Raw genomic sequence first — 16,478 nt, forward strand, 5'->3', positions numbered from 1 at the left:
AGTTTACCCTGGACAGCTGAAGAGCCATTCTGTCCTTTTTCAGTAACTAGAACTGTCTCTATTGTAATCCGCTGCATTATTTTAGAGTTTTAATTCTCAGAACACTTTGATTTTTAGTTAAAAGTGAGCGGTGATATCTCACTAATAAGATTTTAATTAGTAATATTAGCAGCCAACATTTGAAAATTTTTGTCTTTCTAGCACCAAGAAGAACAATTCTGACCCAGCATGTACAATGGTTCACAGGTACAAAATAGACGAGAGCATCCTGGCTAAGCTGTAGTGGTCATAGGAGAGTGATGAAGATGAAACTGGTGAGGGAGTCAGGAGCCCAATCATAGAAAACCATGAAAAGGGGAGGAGCATCTGAAGCTGTCTGTGCAAGGGACCAAGGTGTGCATATTTGCCTTGGAGCACAATCTGTCTGGTTGCTGTGTGGGAAAGGATTAAAATGGGGGCAATCCTAATGACTAGGGAACAATTTAGGAAGTTATTTCCACACACTAAGGCTGAATAGAACATGAACTAAGGCAGTACACTGCCTATTCTGGGGATAACCAGAAGGGAACAAAAAATAGTGATTTTAAGCAGTTCTAATTCACAGCCTTAGTGACAAATTTGGACTATGGAGAGAGAACAGGACCGGTATGGTCCCAGCTTAGGGATGCAAAAGTGTCCTTAGATAGGAGATGGAATGCAAAGAAAATACAGAAGAATGATCAGATTTGAGGTTAAGATTAAAAAGTGGCTCTAGACATGGTGAATCTGGTGAGTTGTGTGATGGGAATGTCTACATGGAATGTATGTTAGGTTGTTGGATGAAGTATCTGGAGATGGGAGAAAGGAGAGTTGGGAGCCATCTGTGTGCGATGGTCCTATGAGCCTTCCACCTGAATGCAATCAAAGCAAGAACTGAAGATGACCATGGCTGAAACTGGGAACCCCTAAAATCTAAGACCCAAACCCAGAGAATGAGAACACAGTAATGATTACTAAGGAAAAGCCAGGGGGTGGGGAGATAAAGAATGAGTAAGTTTCAGAAGGGAGAGAAGATGAAGCTCTCAGCTCATGGGCACGTCCAGCAGCGATGGACACCACAAGAGATCAAAATCAGGATCAGGATTGGAAATGAATGTTAGATTTAGCAGCTGGGAAGCCAGTAGTAACTCAGCAACTATAGATCCAGTATGGTGGTAGGGCAGAAACCATTGTATTGAGGAGTAATTTGGAATTGAAAAACAAAAGGAGACATTCCTGTTTTTCCAAATGTGGATACTTCAGAGTCTATGAGCATGGATGTTCTAACACCTGAACTTTCTCCTCTGGAACACCTCCAATCTCAAGGACCACCTCTACTCCTATGAGTCTTCAATTCTCCCTGCCACAAGCCAGATTTTGTCATTATCCAGAACTACTCTGTCTCTAAATTCTTAAAAATAGAAATATACCATTCTTGGGGGGACCTTCGAGATGGTGGAGGAGTAAGACATGGAAATCACCTTCCTCCCCACAAATACATCAAAAATACACCTACATGTGGAACAACTCCTACAGAACAACTACTGAACGCTGGCAGAAGACCTCAGACTTCCAAAAAGGCAAGAAAATCCCCACATGCTTGGGTAGGGTAAAAGAGAAAAGAAAAAACAGAGACAAAAGAATAGGGATGGGACCTGCCCCTTGGAGAGGGAGCTGTGAAGGAGGAAAAGTTTCCACACACTAGGAAGCCCCTTCACTGGCAGAGACGGGGGGTGGCGGGGGGGAAGCTTTGGAGCCACGGAGGAGAGTGCAGCAATAGGGGTGCAGAGGGCAAAGCAGAGAGATTCCTACACAGAGGACTGGTGCCAACCAGCACTCACCAGCCTGAGAGCCTTTTCTGTTCACCCGCCGGGGTGGGCGGGGGCTGGGAGCTGAGGCTCTAGCTTCGGAGGTCAGATCCCAGGGAGAGGACTGGGGTTGGCTGCGTGGACACAGCCTAAAGGTGGCTAGTGCACCACAGCTAGCTGGGAGGGAGGCCAGGAAAAAGTCTGGAACTGCCTAAGAGGTGAGAGACCATTGTGTTGCGGTGTTTGAGGAAAGGGGATTCCTTCCCCGCTGCCCACAGAAGGCAGAGCACTGCCTAAATGAGCTCCAGAGATGGGCGCAAGCCACGGCTATCAGCATGGACACCAGAGACGGACATGAGATGCTAAGGCTGCTGCTGCAGCCACCAACAATCCTGTGTGCAAGCACAGGTCACTATCCACACCACCACCACCATCACCACCACCCCACCCCTGGGAGCCTGTATAGCCTGCCACTGCCAGGGTTCCGTGATCCAGGGACAAGTACCCCAGGAGAACACATGGTGCGACTCAGGCTGTTGCAATGTTAAGCTGGCCTCTGCCGCTGCAGGCTCACCCCGCATTCCAATTATAACTACCTTACCCCTCCCTCCCCCCTGGTCTGAGTGAGCAAGAGCTCCCTAATCAGCTGCTGCTTTAACTCAGTCCTCTCTGGGCGGGAACAGATGCCTGAAGGTGACCTACACGCAGAGATGGGGCCAAGACCAAAGCTGAACCCTAGGAGCTGTGCGAACAAAGAAGAGAAAAGGAAATTTCTCTGTCCAGCCACAGGAGCAGCGGATTAAATCTCCACAATCAACTTGTACGCTGCGTCTGTGGAACAGCTGAATAGACAACGAATCATCCCAAAATTGAGGGAGTGGACTTTGGGAGCAACTGTAAACTTGAGTTTTACTATCTGTGACTGATTTGTTTCTGATTTTTATGTTTATCTTAGTTTAGTTTTTAGCCCTTGTTATCACTGGTGGACTTGTTTATTGGTTTGGTGGCTCTCTCCTTTATTATTATTATTTTTAATTTTTTTATTTAAATAATTTTTTCATTTATTTATTTTTTTCTTCCTTTTTGTCTCACTTTTCTTCTGAGCTGTGTGGCTGACAGGGTCCTGCTGCTCCGGCCTGGTGTCAGGCCTGAGCCTCTGTGGTGGGAATCCCCATAAGGTTAATAGCTGATCTTTCAGCAGAAACTCTGCAAGCCAGAAGGGGGTGGCAGGACATATTTAAAGTGATGAAAGGGAAAAACTTACAACCGAGATTACTCTAACCAGCAAGAATCTCAATCAGATTTGATGGAGAAAACAAAACCTTTACAGACAAGCAAAAGTGAAGAGAATTCAACACCACCAAACCAGCTTTACAACAAATGCTAAAGGAACTTCTCTAGGCGGGAAACACAAGAGAAGGTAAAGACCTACAAAAACAAACCAAGAACAATTAAGAAAATGGTAATAAGAACACACACACTAATAATTACCTTAAGTGTAAATGGATTAAGTGCTCCAACCAAAAGACATACAGTCTGAATAGATACAAAAACAAGATCCATATATATCCTCTCTAAAAGAGACCCACTTCAGACCTAGGGACACATACAGACTGAAAGTGAGAGGATGGAAAAAGATATTCCATGCAAATGGAAATCAAAAGAAAGCTGGAGTAGCAATTCTCATATCAGACAAAATAGACATTAAAATAAAGACTATTACAAGAGACAAATAAAGACACTACATAATGATCAAGGGATCAATACAAGAAGAAGATACAACAATTGTAAATATTTATGCACCCAACACAGAAGTACCTCAATACATAAGACAAATGCTAACAGCCATAAAAGGGGAAGTCGACAGTAACACAAAAATAGTAGGGGACTTTAACACCTCACTTACACCAATGGACACATCATCCAAAATGAAAATAAATAAGGAAACACAGCTTTAAATGACACATTAAACAAGATGGACTTAATTGAGATTTATAGGACCTTCCATCCAAAAACAACAGAATACACTTTCTTCTCCAGTGCTCATGGAACATTCTCCAGGATAGATCATATCTTGGGTCATAAATCAAGCTGTGGTAAATTTAAGAAAATTGAAATCGTAGCAAGCATCTTTTCCGACCACAATGCTATGAGACTAGATATAAATTACAGGAAAAAAACTGTAAAAAATACAAACACATGGAAGCTAAACAAGACACTACTAAATAACTAAGAGATCACTGAAGAAATCAAAGAGGAAAGCAAAAAATACCTAGAAAAAAATGACAATGAAAACACGATGACCGAAAACCTATGGGATGCAGCAAAAGCAGTTCCAAAAGGGAAGTTTATAGCACTACAATCCTACCTCAAGAAACAAGAAAAATCTCAAATAAACAACCTAACCTTACACCTAAAGCAACCAGAGAAAGAAGAACAAAAAATACCCAAGGTTAGCAGAAGGAAAGAAATCATAAAGATCAGATCAGAAATAAATGAAAAAGAAATGAAGGAAACAGTTGCAAAGATCAATAAAACTAAAATCTGGTTCTTTGAGAAGATGAACAAAATTGATAAACCATTAGCCAGACTCATCAAGAAAAAAAGGGAGAAGACTCAAGTCAATAGAATTAGAAATGAAAAAGGACAAGTAACAACTGATACTACAGAAATACACAGGATCATGAAAGATTACTACAAGCAACTATATGCTAGTAAAATGGACAACCTGGAAGAAATGGACAAATTCTTAGAAAAGCACAGCTTTCCGAGACTGAACCAGGAAGAAATAGAAAGTATGAACAGACCAATCACAAGCACTAAAATTGAAACTGTGATTAAAAATCTTCCAACAAACAAAAGCTCTGGACCAGATGGCTTCACAGGAGAATTCTATCAAACATTTAGAGAAGAGCTAACACCTATCCTTCTCAAACTCTTCCAAAATACAGCAGAGGAAGGAACATACCCAAACTCATTCTATGAGGCCACCATCACCCTGATACCAAAACCAGACAAAGATGTCACACACACACAAAAGAAAACCACAGGCCACTATCACTGATGAACATAGATGCAAAAATCCTCAACAAAATACTAGCACATTAAAAGGGTCATACACCATGATCAAGTGGGTTCTATCCCAGGAATACAAAGATTCTTCTATATATGCAAATCAATCAATGTGATACACCATATTAACAAACTGAAGGATAAAAATCATATGATCATCTCAGTAGATGCAGGAAAAACTTTTGACAAAATTCAACACCGATTTATAATAAAAACTCTCCAGAAAGTAGGCATAGAGGGAACCTATCTCAGTATAATAAAGGCCATATATGACAAACCCACAGCCAACATCGTTCTCAATGGTGAAAAACTGAAACCATTTCCTCTAAGGTCAGGAACAAGACAAGGTTGCTGACTCTCACCACTATTATTCAACAGAGTTTTGGAAGTTTTAGCCACAGCAATCAGAGAAGAAAAGGAAATAAAAGGAATCCAAATCAAAAAAGAAGTACAACTGTCACTGTTTGCAGATGACATGATACTATACATAGAGAATCCTAAAGATGCTACCAGAAAACTACTAGAGCTAATCAATGAATTTGGTAAAGTTGCAGGATACAAAATTAATGCACAGAAATCTCTTGCATTCCTATACACTAATGATGAAAAATCTTAAAGAGAAATGTAGGAAACACTCCCACTTACCATTGCAACAAAAAGAATAAAATACCTAGGAATAAACCTACCTAAGGAGACAAAAGACCTGTATGCAGAAACTATAAGACACTGATGAAAGAAATTAAAGATGATACAGACAGATGGAGAGATATACCATGTTCTTGGATTGGAAGAATCAACATTGTGAAAATGACTATACTACCCAAAGCAATCTACAGATTCAGTGCAATCCCTATCAAACTACCAATGGCATTTTTCACAGAACTGGAACAAAAAATTTCACAATTTGTATGGAAACACAAAAGACCCCGAATAGCCAAAGCAATCTTGAGAAAGAAAAATGGAGCTGGAGGAATCAGGCTTCCTGGCTTCAGACTATACTACAAAGCTACAGTAATCAACACAGTATGGTACTGGCACAAAAACAGAAATATAGATCAATGGAACAGGATAGAAAACCCAGATATAAACCCATGCACATATGGTTACCTTATCTTTGTCAAAGGAGGCAAGAATATACAATGGAGTAAAGACAGCCTCTTCAATAAGTGATGCTGGGAAAACTTGACAGCTACATGTAAAAGAAAGATATTAGAACACTTCCTAATGCTGTATACAAAAATAAATCATATGCCATCACGGCGAGGAGGAGATTATCAACAGAACCAAAAAGTGTATAAGAATACACCTGTGAAATGCACCCTGTCTATGTGATAGATTTGTATTAATCTGCATGTTCATCAGTATCTCTGGGACAGTGACAGATGAAAAGGAGACATCAGTCAGGGCCAAGTGCCTGAGGAAGAAGTACATGGGGGTGTGGAAGCAAGAGTCCAGCCTGATGAGCAGAGGATGAGTATGTTCTCCAGCACCGTGGTCAGGTACATGCCCAGGAACAGGGCAAAGAACACGCCCTGCTGCTCTGGAAGGGTGGGGAGCCCCAGGAGGAGGAACTCGGACACACTGCTGTGGTTCTCCCTCCTCATGTCGTTCTTATCTCTGCTGGGAATGAATAGAAACTGGAAATGTCAGGAACTTAGACATACTGAGCATAGCAACTACCATATGGTCACATACTTTCTCCAAGTCGCTGTGTCACTGTACAGACAAATTCACTGCATTGCACTCACACGTTGGTGCCTCATCCAGTCTGGTGAGAACAGTGAAATGTGATTTGTCTGAACACTGACACAGTCACTTGGAGACATCATTCAAACATCAATGGAAGAAACATCAATCAAACTCTTCAGGTGAAATCAGGAAGACCTCATTCTTTTTTTAATAGAGTGAGGACACTACGATAGACTTTAGGGGGAGAGTAATAAATAATACCCAGTCCCTTCCGTGGCTTTATAGCCAGACAGCTTATGTGTATGTGTCTGTCTTGCACACACAAACACACACACACACCACTGAAAGCATTATTGGGAAAGTAATGTACCATGTACAGAATAAGTGCTGAACACATAAACTCACTTCTTATCATTAGAATGACAAGAAGGAAGGAAGGAAGGGAGGAAGAGAGGAGAAAAGGGAACATTATGGCAATCCCTCAGAAACTTAAACATAGAATTACCATATGATCCAGAAATTTCACTTCTGATAATATATCCAAAAGAACTTAAAGCAGGGGCCAAAGAGATATTTGTACATCAATGTTTAAAGCAGCATTATTCACAAGAGCCGAATGATGGTAACAATCTGTGTCCATTGAAAAATGAATGGATAAACAAAATGTGGTCTATACATACAATGGAATATTATCCAGCCTTAAAAAGGAAAGAAATCCTGACACATGCTACAACACGGATGAACCTTGAAGCCATTATGCTAAGTAGAATCAGCCAGTCACAAAAGTGTAAATACTATAAGATTCCACTTATATGAGATTCCTAGAATAGTCAAATTCCTAGAGACAAAAAATAGAATGGTGGTTGCCAGGGGCTTGGGGGTGGGGAGGAAAATGAGGCGTTATTGTTCAGTGGGTACAGAGTTTCCATCTGGGAAGATTAAAAAGTTCTGGTTGTACAGCAAGGTGAATGTACTTAATGCCACAGAGCTGTACACTGAAAAATCATTGAAATGCTAAATTTTATGTTATACATATTTTAGCACAATAAAAAATTGTTAATTTAGAAAAAATATACCATTCTGATGATAATTTCTTATTATTCCACCTGTTTCTTTCTTTTATTTTAACTAAGTAATAATATCTAGTATTTATTTATTAAGTAATTACTATGTACCCACACTGAACTAAGGGCTTAGTGGATAGATTATTTCAATTACTCTCCCAAACAATTCTATGAGGCCATGTCTCCCAGACTGGATTTGTTTCGAAAAAAAAAAAATTCTAGCTCTTTTAAGCAGAAAAGAATTTAAAACAGAACATTAGGCGCTGAAGCACAATGCAGAACGAGTTCGCATGATAGCTGCTTCCTCCACGACCATCCTGATGGTGGGAATCGAGACTTTGAGATATACCACCTGCAAGTCAGGGACCGGGAGTTGCCACTTACACAACTGCAGCAAGTGAAGTCCCAGCACGTTTGCTGGAGCCACAACAACAATAAGTCAGAAGACATGCCTACTGCTTCTCAGCTCCCACGAAGCTGGAGACTGGGCCCCGGAACACTGCGGCAGAAAGCCCACGTCCAGTAGAAAAGCAGATCACCATACTCACTTTAGCTTTTCACTGAAGCCAGCTGGAGAAACTGTACCACATCCAGAACCTTAGCTATAGGTTAGGAAAACGTAGGGTGTGGTTCTGGGTGCTTTGTTCTTATTTTTTTATCAATAGCCTTGCAACCTCTATAATATAAAGAGCCTCCCCGTGGATGGGGAGCCTGTACCCACCACATCCATCATGTGATATGGTGAACTTTCTAGCTATCCAGCCCATTTTTCCATCTTAACCTGGATCAGTCCTTGGACCCCTCTAATTTCTCCTAATCACCAGTATCCTTCAGGCATCATTTCCTTTCCTGTCCCACCTAGACTCACGTGGCCATCACTTGAATGATCTCCTTTTAAGTCCTCAAGTCAAGGATTAAGGAAACCCTTCATCCTTCCAGTGTATTTATCCAGAGAAACCCCATGCTGAGTTCATCCTGCCATCCCTCTCCTACACCCCTACAACCGGATGAGCACGACAGGAGCTAAACACACAAACATAAACAAATCCATGGTCCTCACCGTAGAAAGTCTTTGCATCTCCTTCAACTCTCTCTCCCACCTGCTCGCCTGTCTGCTCTTTCACACTCTCCACATCACATCTCCTTTCACTTGACAGGGACAATCGGGGGCAGCAGGAATGAGTTCCCTCCCCCTGCTCACCCTCCCCTTCCCCCCCATTCTATCCGTTCTACTTCACATGCTCTCTTGATGATCCCCGCTTCCTAACTCAATTTCTGAAATAGCCTAACGATCAACGTGGCACCATACTCAAGCCCTTCCAGCTGATTCACCACATGAGGATTTCACTGAAAGCATGCCCATCGACAGGTGAATGAATAAAGAAGACGTGGTACATATATACAATGGAATACTACTCAGCCATTAAAAAATGTCATTTGTAGCAAATGGATGGACCTAGAGATTATCATGCCGAGTGAAGTAAGTCAGACAGAGAAAGACAAATATTGTATGCTATCATTTATATGTGGAATCTAAAACATGATACAACCAAACTTATTTACAAAACAGAAAGAGACTCACAGACATAGAAAACAAACTTATGGTTACCAAAGGGGAAAGAGGGGTGGGGAGGTGGGGGGAGGGATAAATTAGGAGTTTGGGACTAGCGGATACAAACGATCATATATAAAAGAGATACACAAAGTCCTACTGTAGAGCACAGGGAACCATATTCAATATTCTGTAATAAACCATAATGGGAAAGAAAAAAATTAGAATAAAATAAAATACACGACAAGGGCATTCATTGCCACTTTCCTTGTGAGAGGGGAAAACAGAAACAAGCTAAATGAATGTGAAATACATAACAGAGAGGACTGACAAAGGCAAAAATTGGTGCTTTGAAAGGAGTAATAGAACTGACTGCAAATCTTTTATAAGACTAATCAAGTGAGAAGGAGAAAGAGAGTGTGTGTGTGTGAGAGAGAAAGAGAGACAGAGACAGAGAGAAACATATTGTAATGGGGATAAAAGATGAACCTTACTACAGAAGCAGACATTAAAAGCAGAGAAATGATAAACCATTTCATGCCAGAGCCTTTGAAACGTTTAATGAAATGAACAATTTCCTAGAAAACCATCCTACAAAAACCCATTCAAGAATAAATAAGAAATTTGTATAATCCTATCACCATTAAAGAAATTGAAACAGTACATAGAAACCTTCCCACAAAGAGTACTCATGACCCAGATGGTTGTACTGGCAAACGCTAACAAGCAGAGCTGGGAGAGAACTAATTCAGATATTAAATACCTCGCCTGTGCACCTCTGTGCCAAGGATTATGCCTTTGCCATTATTGTCTGCCAGTGCAATCAAGCAAAGAGAAGGTTTGCAGGTGAAAACACAAGGTGCAGGAAGGTGAGTATAGGATGCCCTGTTTCCATAAAAAAAGAAAGGACTAGGAGGTATAGTTTTATTTGCTTGCATGGCATTACACAAGAATAATGCAAGGTCTGCAAGAAACCAATTACAGCAGCCACATGTCATGGAAGGTGAGATGGGCCTGGGCAAATATGAATCAGGAGTGGGAAGGGGACTTTCCGGGGCATGCCTTCTGATACTTCGTGATTCCTGAACCCTATGTGTGTACTACCCATTCAAAGAAACTACTTATCAATCTTAATTAAAAAGAATAACGAAGGATAGTCTGAAAAGTAAGAATAATTGGGGGAGGGGTGGATTCCAATAATAAGCTATGACCAAGCTCTAATAACTACAAATTAAAAAAATAAGTAATTAACAGCGTTAAATTATCCATAGCAATTAGCTAACAAATCTTACGTACACAAATCTCTCTCTTTACCAGTTCTGCTTCAAAAGGTACAGCTTAAACTAAAAAAACAAGTAGGTTTTAAAGAAGAGGAAGGAAAATAGCAATAGGAAATTTTTTTTGTTTTACCTTATACCACTTTACTGAATCCAAATGAAAACTGTTTGGGAAGTTCAGAGGACATATAAGAATGTCATCTCTTCCAACGTATAAAATCTGTTTGTACTCATCTGGCACATGCGGTTGACTGTTTCCAGAAGTACCACACCAATGTTTTTTAAATACAGTGAGGTTGACTTGCATTCTGGGACAGGTGTTTGTATCACTGTAAGAAAACAACAGATTGAAACCTCATAAACTCAAACAGTCACAAAACCAAATAATTCTGTTTATCTGCAAATATTTCCAAATCCTCTTCCAAGCACTGTGGAAACCCTCTGCCTCAAACAAGACAGCATACATCTCACAAGTCATTCATTACGAAAGGAAAAGAGATGTATTTGGATGGTGGAAACACGGGAGGACATCTTAACCAAATGGTCAAAATGAACATCACCAAGCAGGGACACGCGGATGCTAGGTGTCTCTGAGTGTGCTGTCTGAAGAGAATGCAAACCACTTCCATAGCATTCCAGCCAAGAAGGCTCAGCCTGAACCGACTCATGAATAAATATCTGGCAAACCCAAAGTAAGAGATACAATATAGAATAATTGTCTGTACTTCTTAAAAACGTCAACGTCACACACACAAAACAGGCTGAAGATCTGTTCCAGATGAAAAGAGATTAAAAGTACATGACAACCAAATGCAATGCAGTGATCTTGGATTCAATCTTCCACAGGAAAAGGAAGAAAAACATTTATAAAAGTCATCATTGAGAAGATTGAGAAAATTAGAATACAAATTGGTTACTAGATAAAGTATTGTGTGATGGTTAAATTTCCTGAATGTGATAACTATTCTAATATAACTAAGAGAATATTCTTGCTGAGAGGAAAGACACATTGAAATATTAAGGGGTAAAGGGACCTGATGCATACAACTGAGATGATTTGGAATAAAGTGGTTTAGAAAAAATACCGTGTGTAACATACACAGGGGATGATGGGGAAAATGTGGCAAAATGTTAAATAATAGAAATCTAGATAAAGGGTAGGCAGGAGCCCTTTATACAATTCTTGCAAATGTGATATGAATTTGAATTATTTCAAAGTAAAAATATACAGTTTACTAAACATGTATCATATCTATATATTAAAGATTTGTGAGAATTCATGTTTATTTTCTTCCATGACAGACAGTATTGATGTCTACGTTCTAGGAAAGATTATTTTGCCCCATTTCACAGCTCCCATATTTAAATATTTTAAATCCAGCCTGTGATCCAGCAATCCCACTCCTGGGTATATATCCGGAGAAAACCATAATTCAAAAAGATACATGCACCCCAGTGTTCATTGCAGCACTATTTACAAAAGCCAAGACATGAAAGCAACCTAATAAAAAAGAATGAAATAATGCCATTTGCAGCAACATGGTTGGACCTAGAGATTGTCATACTGAGTGAAGTAAGTCAGACAGAGAAAGACAAATATCATATGATATTGCTTATGTGTGGAATATAAAAAAAATGGTACAAGTGAACTTATTTACAAAACAGAAATAGAGTTACAGATGTAGAAAACAATCTTATGGTTACCAGGGGAAAGGGGGGGAGAGGGATAAATTGGGAGATTGGGATTGACATATACACACTACTATATATAAAACAGATAACTAATAAAGACCTACTGTATAGTACAGGAAACTCTCTACTCGATACTATGTAATGACCTATATGGGAAAAGAGTCTAAAAAGGAGTGGACATACGTATGACTGATTTACTTTGCTGTACAGCAGAAAGTAACACAACATTGTAAATCAATTATACCCCAATAAAGATAAATAAAAATGAAGTCCCAGTTAGAATAAAAAATAAATAAATCCAGCCTGGACGTCCAGACAGATTTGTGCGGCATACGACCTCCAACTCTGGTTAATGAATAACCTGGAGGAAAGAGGAGAGCAGACCCCCTCTAGACGTCAGCAGCCGGTCTGCAGAGTGAGTGAAATTTTGGGGAAGGGGCTACTGGCACTTCCACCTGTGCCACTGAGTAACCATGTACTTCGAGTCAATCACACGGAAATGAGGAATCTGGCAGGAATCAGAGAAGGACATGGCCATCCTGAAACACAGAAAGAGGCTGGCAAATACCGAGGAACCGCAAGAGAGGGAGGATGCAGCTACATTCCTGGAGTACCTACTTCACACATGAGCTGGGGTCATTTTAACTTCTACCCTATCTGGCTGACATTACTCCCACTTTACAGATAAGAAAGCCAAGGCTCGTGGAGGTCAAATGACTCATGAAGGTCATGCACATTAGCAAAGGGGGATAACAAAATTGGGGCCCTCAGCCAAAATGTGGTCCACAGATGTGTTTTAATTAGGACACATGCACAAAGCTTATTGGAAAGTTAACCACACACACACCCATACACACACATTCCAATTTCCAGGTTACCTTGAAATTTTGGAAGATGGACTTGAACTGCTGCATAGACTGCCACCTTTGGTGTGACATACGCTTTCTGGCTCACCACAGTGCCAACCAGGCTCAACTATCTCCCACCAGACCTTTGTCACTTACTTACATTACTAGCATAAGGCTTAGCATGGGGTCTAGAACATACTGGGTGCTTGGTCACTGTTAAATTCCTATAGCAGAACCCTTACAAAAAGTGCTTGAAGGAGGCTTATACCTATCTGGATGTACCACCTGTCGCAAAAACTTCTGGCATTCCAAGAAAGAAGGCAGCAATCATGTTGGAATTAAACAGGCTTTGTAAGCTGGTCTGGCCTTGGACATCATCTCAATAGGAAAAGATGCATTTCAAGGTCCAGCAACTGATTTACAAATCTGTTCTGCTTAAAAGTCTGTTCATTGAAACCACCTCGTAACAATTACAAAACTATATTCTTCTCATTGTTTTCTACATTGATTAAGAGTTTATCAAGAGTTTTTCTAAAAGAATTATATATTATATAAATATTATACATATTATATAAATATAAATATAAATATATATATATATATATATATATATAAATGAGAGAGACAGTTCTCATGAATGAGGAACTTACTTTGTATCACAGTAGTAGATCCCAGAGTCCTCCCCTTTCACAGGGAGAAACAAAATCCAGTTTTGGTCCTGGTGGATTCGAGACTGTATGTTTTTGGATACTGGGATTTTTCTAGGATATTTATACCATGTTGCATCTACCTTCCCAGATGTTGGCAGGGGGTATATGCAGTGAAAAGCCGTAGGTTGGCCCACTGACACAGTATCCTGCATACTCACGTCCTCGCAAGCATCTAGGGAAAGAAAGGAAAAAAATAATCACAGCCGAGAGCGCTAGTGTCGGTCATGATTAGTTTCCACAAACACCTCGATTTTCTTGCTGATTTGAAATTTTATGTGAGAGTTTTCTCAGTATGGGAGTTGCTGATGTGAAAGCATGACCCGAAGTCTTTCACATCTGTCCATAAGAGGGAATTTACTCGGTCCTCCCCCTCAACAAGTGATCTCCCCATTTGGAATGAGTCCCCTCTTTCCCTTCTAAGACCCTCAATTCCTTCATCTTCCTCCTTCAGTGTAAACGTTCCTATTCTGAGCCCCACTTGACCTATTTTCCTTCTGCTCTGCTACCCGGTTAATTCGTCCGTCCCCAATAAAAGGTGTAAGTATCTCCTCCCCGAAAGGATTGTTAAACAATTCCGCTCGCTTTAAAGTTCATTTCTAACAAATTGCTTAGTGTTTCTTGGAAGTAATTTGTTCCGTGGCTGGTTTCTTTGCTATTACCTTGGGTCTAACATGTCCGTTTGTCATATAAAGTAGACGGTATTATAGATCTATTTGAGCATTTTAACTCGAGCCTTGACTTGCAAATTTGCCCATCTCCTACCCCTCTTCAAGTCACTTCAAAGCTCGAAGGGGATGCTTGGGGCTGAGCGTCTCCCGCGGGATTTTGCCTGGACCCCTGGGGCGAGTGTCACCGGCCAGGCTCCGGTCTCACGTGATCCCCCAGGAGGTCTGCACAGGGGCTCGCCCAGAGCGGCAGGGTGGCAGAGAGGGAGGGGGGCCACTGAGACCCGAACCAACCGAACGTACCTGCTCTGATAAATCGTGGAAGAGCGGTGCACACGACGCAGAGCAGCAACAATGGCATTCCCCTACAGGCTGCGAGGAAGAAAGACGGAGGCGTGGAAAGGGGCGCAGCGGGCGGAGCGCGCCCTCCCGCGGCACGAGGCCAGGGTTCTGCGACCTCTGAATCCCAGCTAGAGATCCCAGCTAGGCTTTTGACCTTTCCTGCTCCATGAGGAGACCTCCAACTTTGGCCCCAGATGTATCCGGACGCGCCCCCAAAGACGGCTCCCTCCCTTGCCCCACCCTTGCTCCGAGTGCCCACCTCCAGAATCCGGGGGGAGAGGCATCAGTGGGAGGGGTCGGGAGGGGCCGGAGGCGCAGTGTGGGCATCGGGGCGGGTACTCTTCCAGGCTGCCCGGTCGCCTCCTTTGGGGGCGCAGGGACATCCCCTTCTGCCATGCAGCTCGCCGCCCGGCCCGCCTCAGCCCGCGGCCCCCGTTCCCCGTGGTGACGCCCGAGTGCCCACCGTGCGTCGCGCGTAGCCTTCCCTGCGCGTCCTTGGCCTCAGGTTCCTCCTGGGCCTGGCCGTCTAAACGGAAACCTGCTCACTCGGGAGAAGGCAGCTTAGGCCTATATGGCAAAGGTCGGCAGGAAAAGAGGGAGGAAGACGGGCCGGCAGTGGACGCGGGCTCCACACCTTCTTCCACAGACGGAGTCCGCTCCCCCAAGGTCGCCCAGCCGGTCAGGGGCCGCCCGGGAGTCCCGATCGCCGCCCGCCGCCCAGTCGCGCACATTTTTGCCACCTCCTCGTCCCGCCCGCGCCCTGCTCAGCTGCAGACTCCGTGAGCCGGGTGTGTACCTGCAGAACTGGATCGGAGCGCGCAGGAACTCGCAGAAAGTGGAGACTGACAGCCCGGGACTGAGTCCTGTCGTGGCATTTCCGTACCAGGCTAGTTCCTCACTACGATGGGCGGGGCAGCCCTACCTTCCCGGTGCTAGCTTAGGAAGGAGCGTGCCATCGCACTAGGAAGTGGGTTCGAAGGCTTTGTGCCGGATTTTCTGGCAGCTAAGAAGTCCTCCATCCCCATTAATTGTCTGCTGAAATCTATTCCAAATTGTGCCACCAAATGAACTATTCCTTCCTTTCCGAACTCCATTCGAGCAGTTATTACATGCCCTGCATTGGCCTGTATAGAATGCCCCCGGAGTAGACGCCGACCCAGATGGCTTTTAAGTGATATTATTTATCTGCCTGGGTCGTGCTGTTAACTTCTGTAAAGCAGGCATCCCACGGGGATCCTCAAATAGCCGGAGCAGGAAAACAGTTCCTGTCTGAAACTTCCAACCCTGACAACATCAACAGGGACTTGTTGCCCTGGCCATCAGGAGACACCCAGAGACATCCCGGAGGACACTGAGACTTAGAAAAAAATAGAAAATGTAATCTCCATTCAACAGGTTTCTGGCCAAGCTATTTCTGGTGGTCCTTGTGGGATTCCCAACAGCGAGAAAAGCAGCCATTAGCAGCAAGGGGAGATGACAGCAAAGCTTTCTGTGACCAGCTGGAAGCCAGTGGTTTGCAAATTTCTACACTCTTAAAAATTATTGAGGATTCCAAAGTGGTTTTGTTTATGTGGTTTATATCTGTCGATATTTACTATGTTAGAAATTAAACTGGAAAGCGTTTAAAACATTTATTTTCTTATTTACTTAAAATAACAATAAACTCTCTACACATTAATATAAATCTCATACATTTTATGAAAAATAACTCTACTTTTCAAAACAGACTTATTGAGACAAG

General features: G+C 42.2%; 1 protein-coding gene across 1 annotated transcript in view; it reads right to left on the reverse strand.

Annotated features, from left to right (window-relative positions):
* Positions 1-15,612, reverse strand: part of IL1RL2 (interleukin 1 receptor like 2) — a 47,709-nt gene extending 32,097 nt beyond the window's left edge. Inside the window, exons 1-4 of the mRNA XM_030838718.3 lie at positions 15,534-15,612; positions 14,699-14,767; positions 13,671-13,902; positions 10,614-10,809 (exon numbers count right to left, since the gene is read on the reverse strand). Of these exons, the coding sequence (XP_030694578.1) occupies positions 10,614-10,809; positions 13,671-13,902; positions 14,699-14,767; positions 15,534-15,612 (576 nt within the window). The remainder of the gene's footprint in view (positions 1-10,613; positions 10,810-13,670; positions 13,903-14,698; positions 14,768-15,533) is intronic.
* Positions 15,613-16,478: the final 866 nt, after the last annotated feature.

The sequence above is a fragment of the Globicephala melas genome, chromosome 12 (assembly GCF_963455315.2).
Source record: "Globicephala melas chromosome 12, mGloMel1.2, whole genome shotgun sequence".
Classification (NCBI taxonomy): Eukaryota; Metazoa; Chordata; class Mammalia; order Artiodactyla; family Delphinidae; genus Globicephala; species Globicephala melas.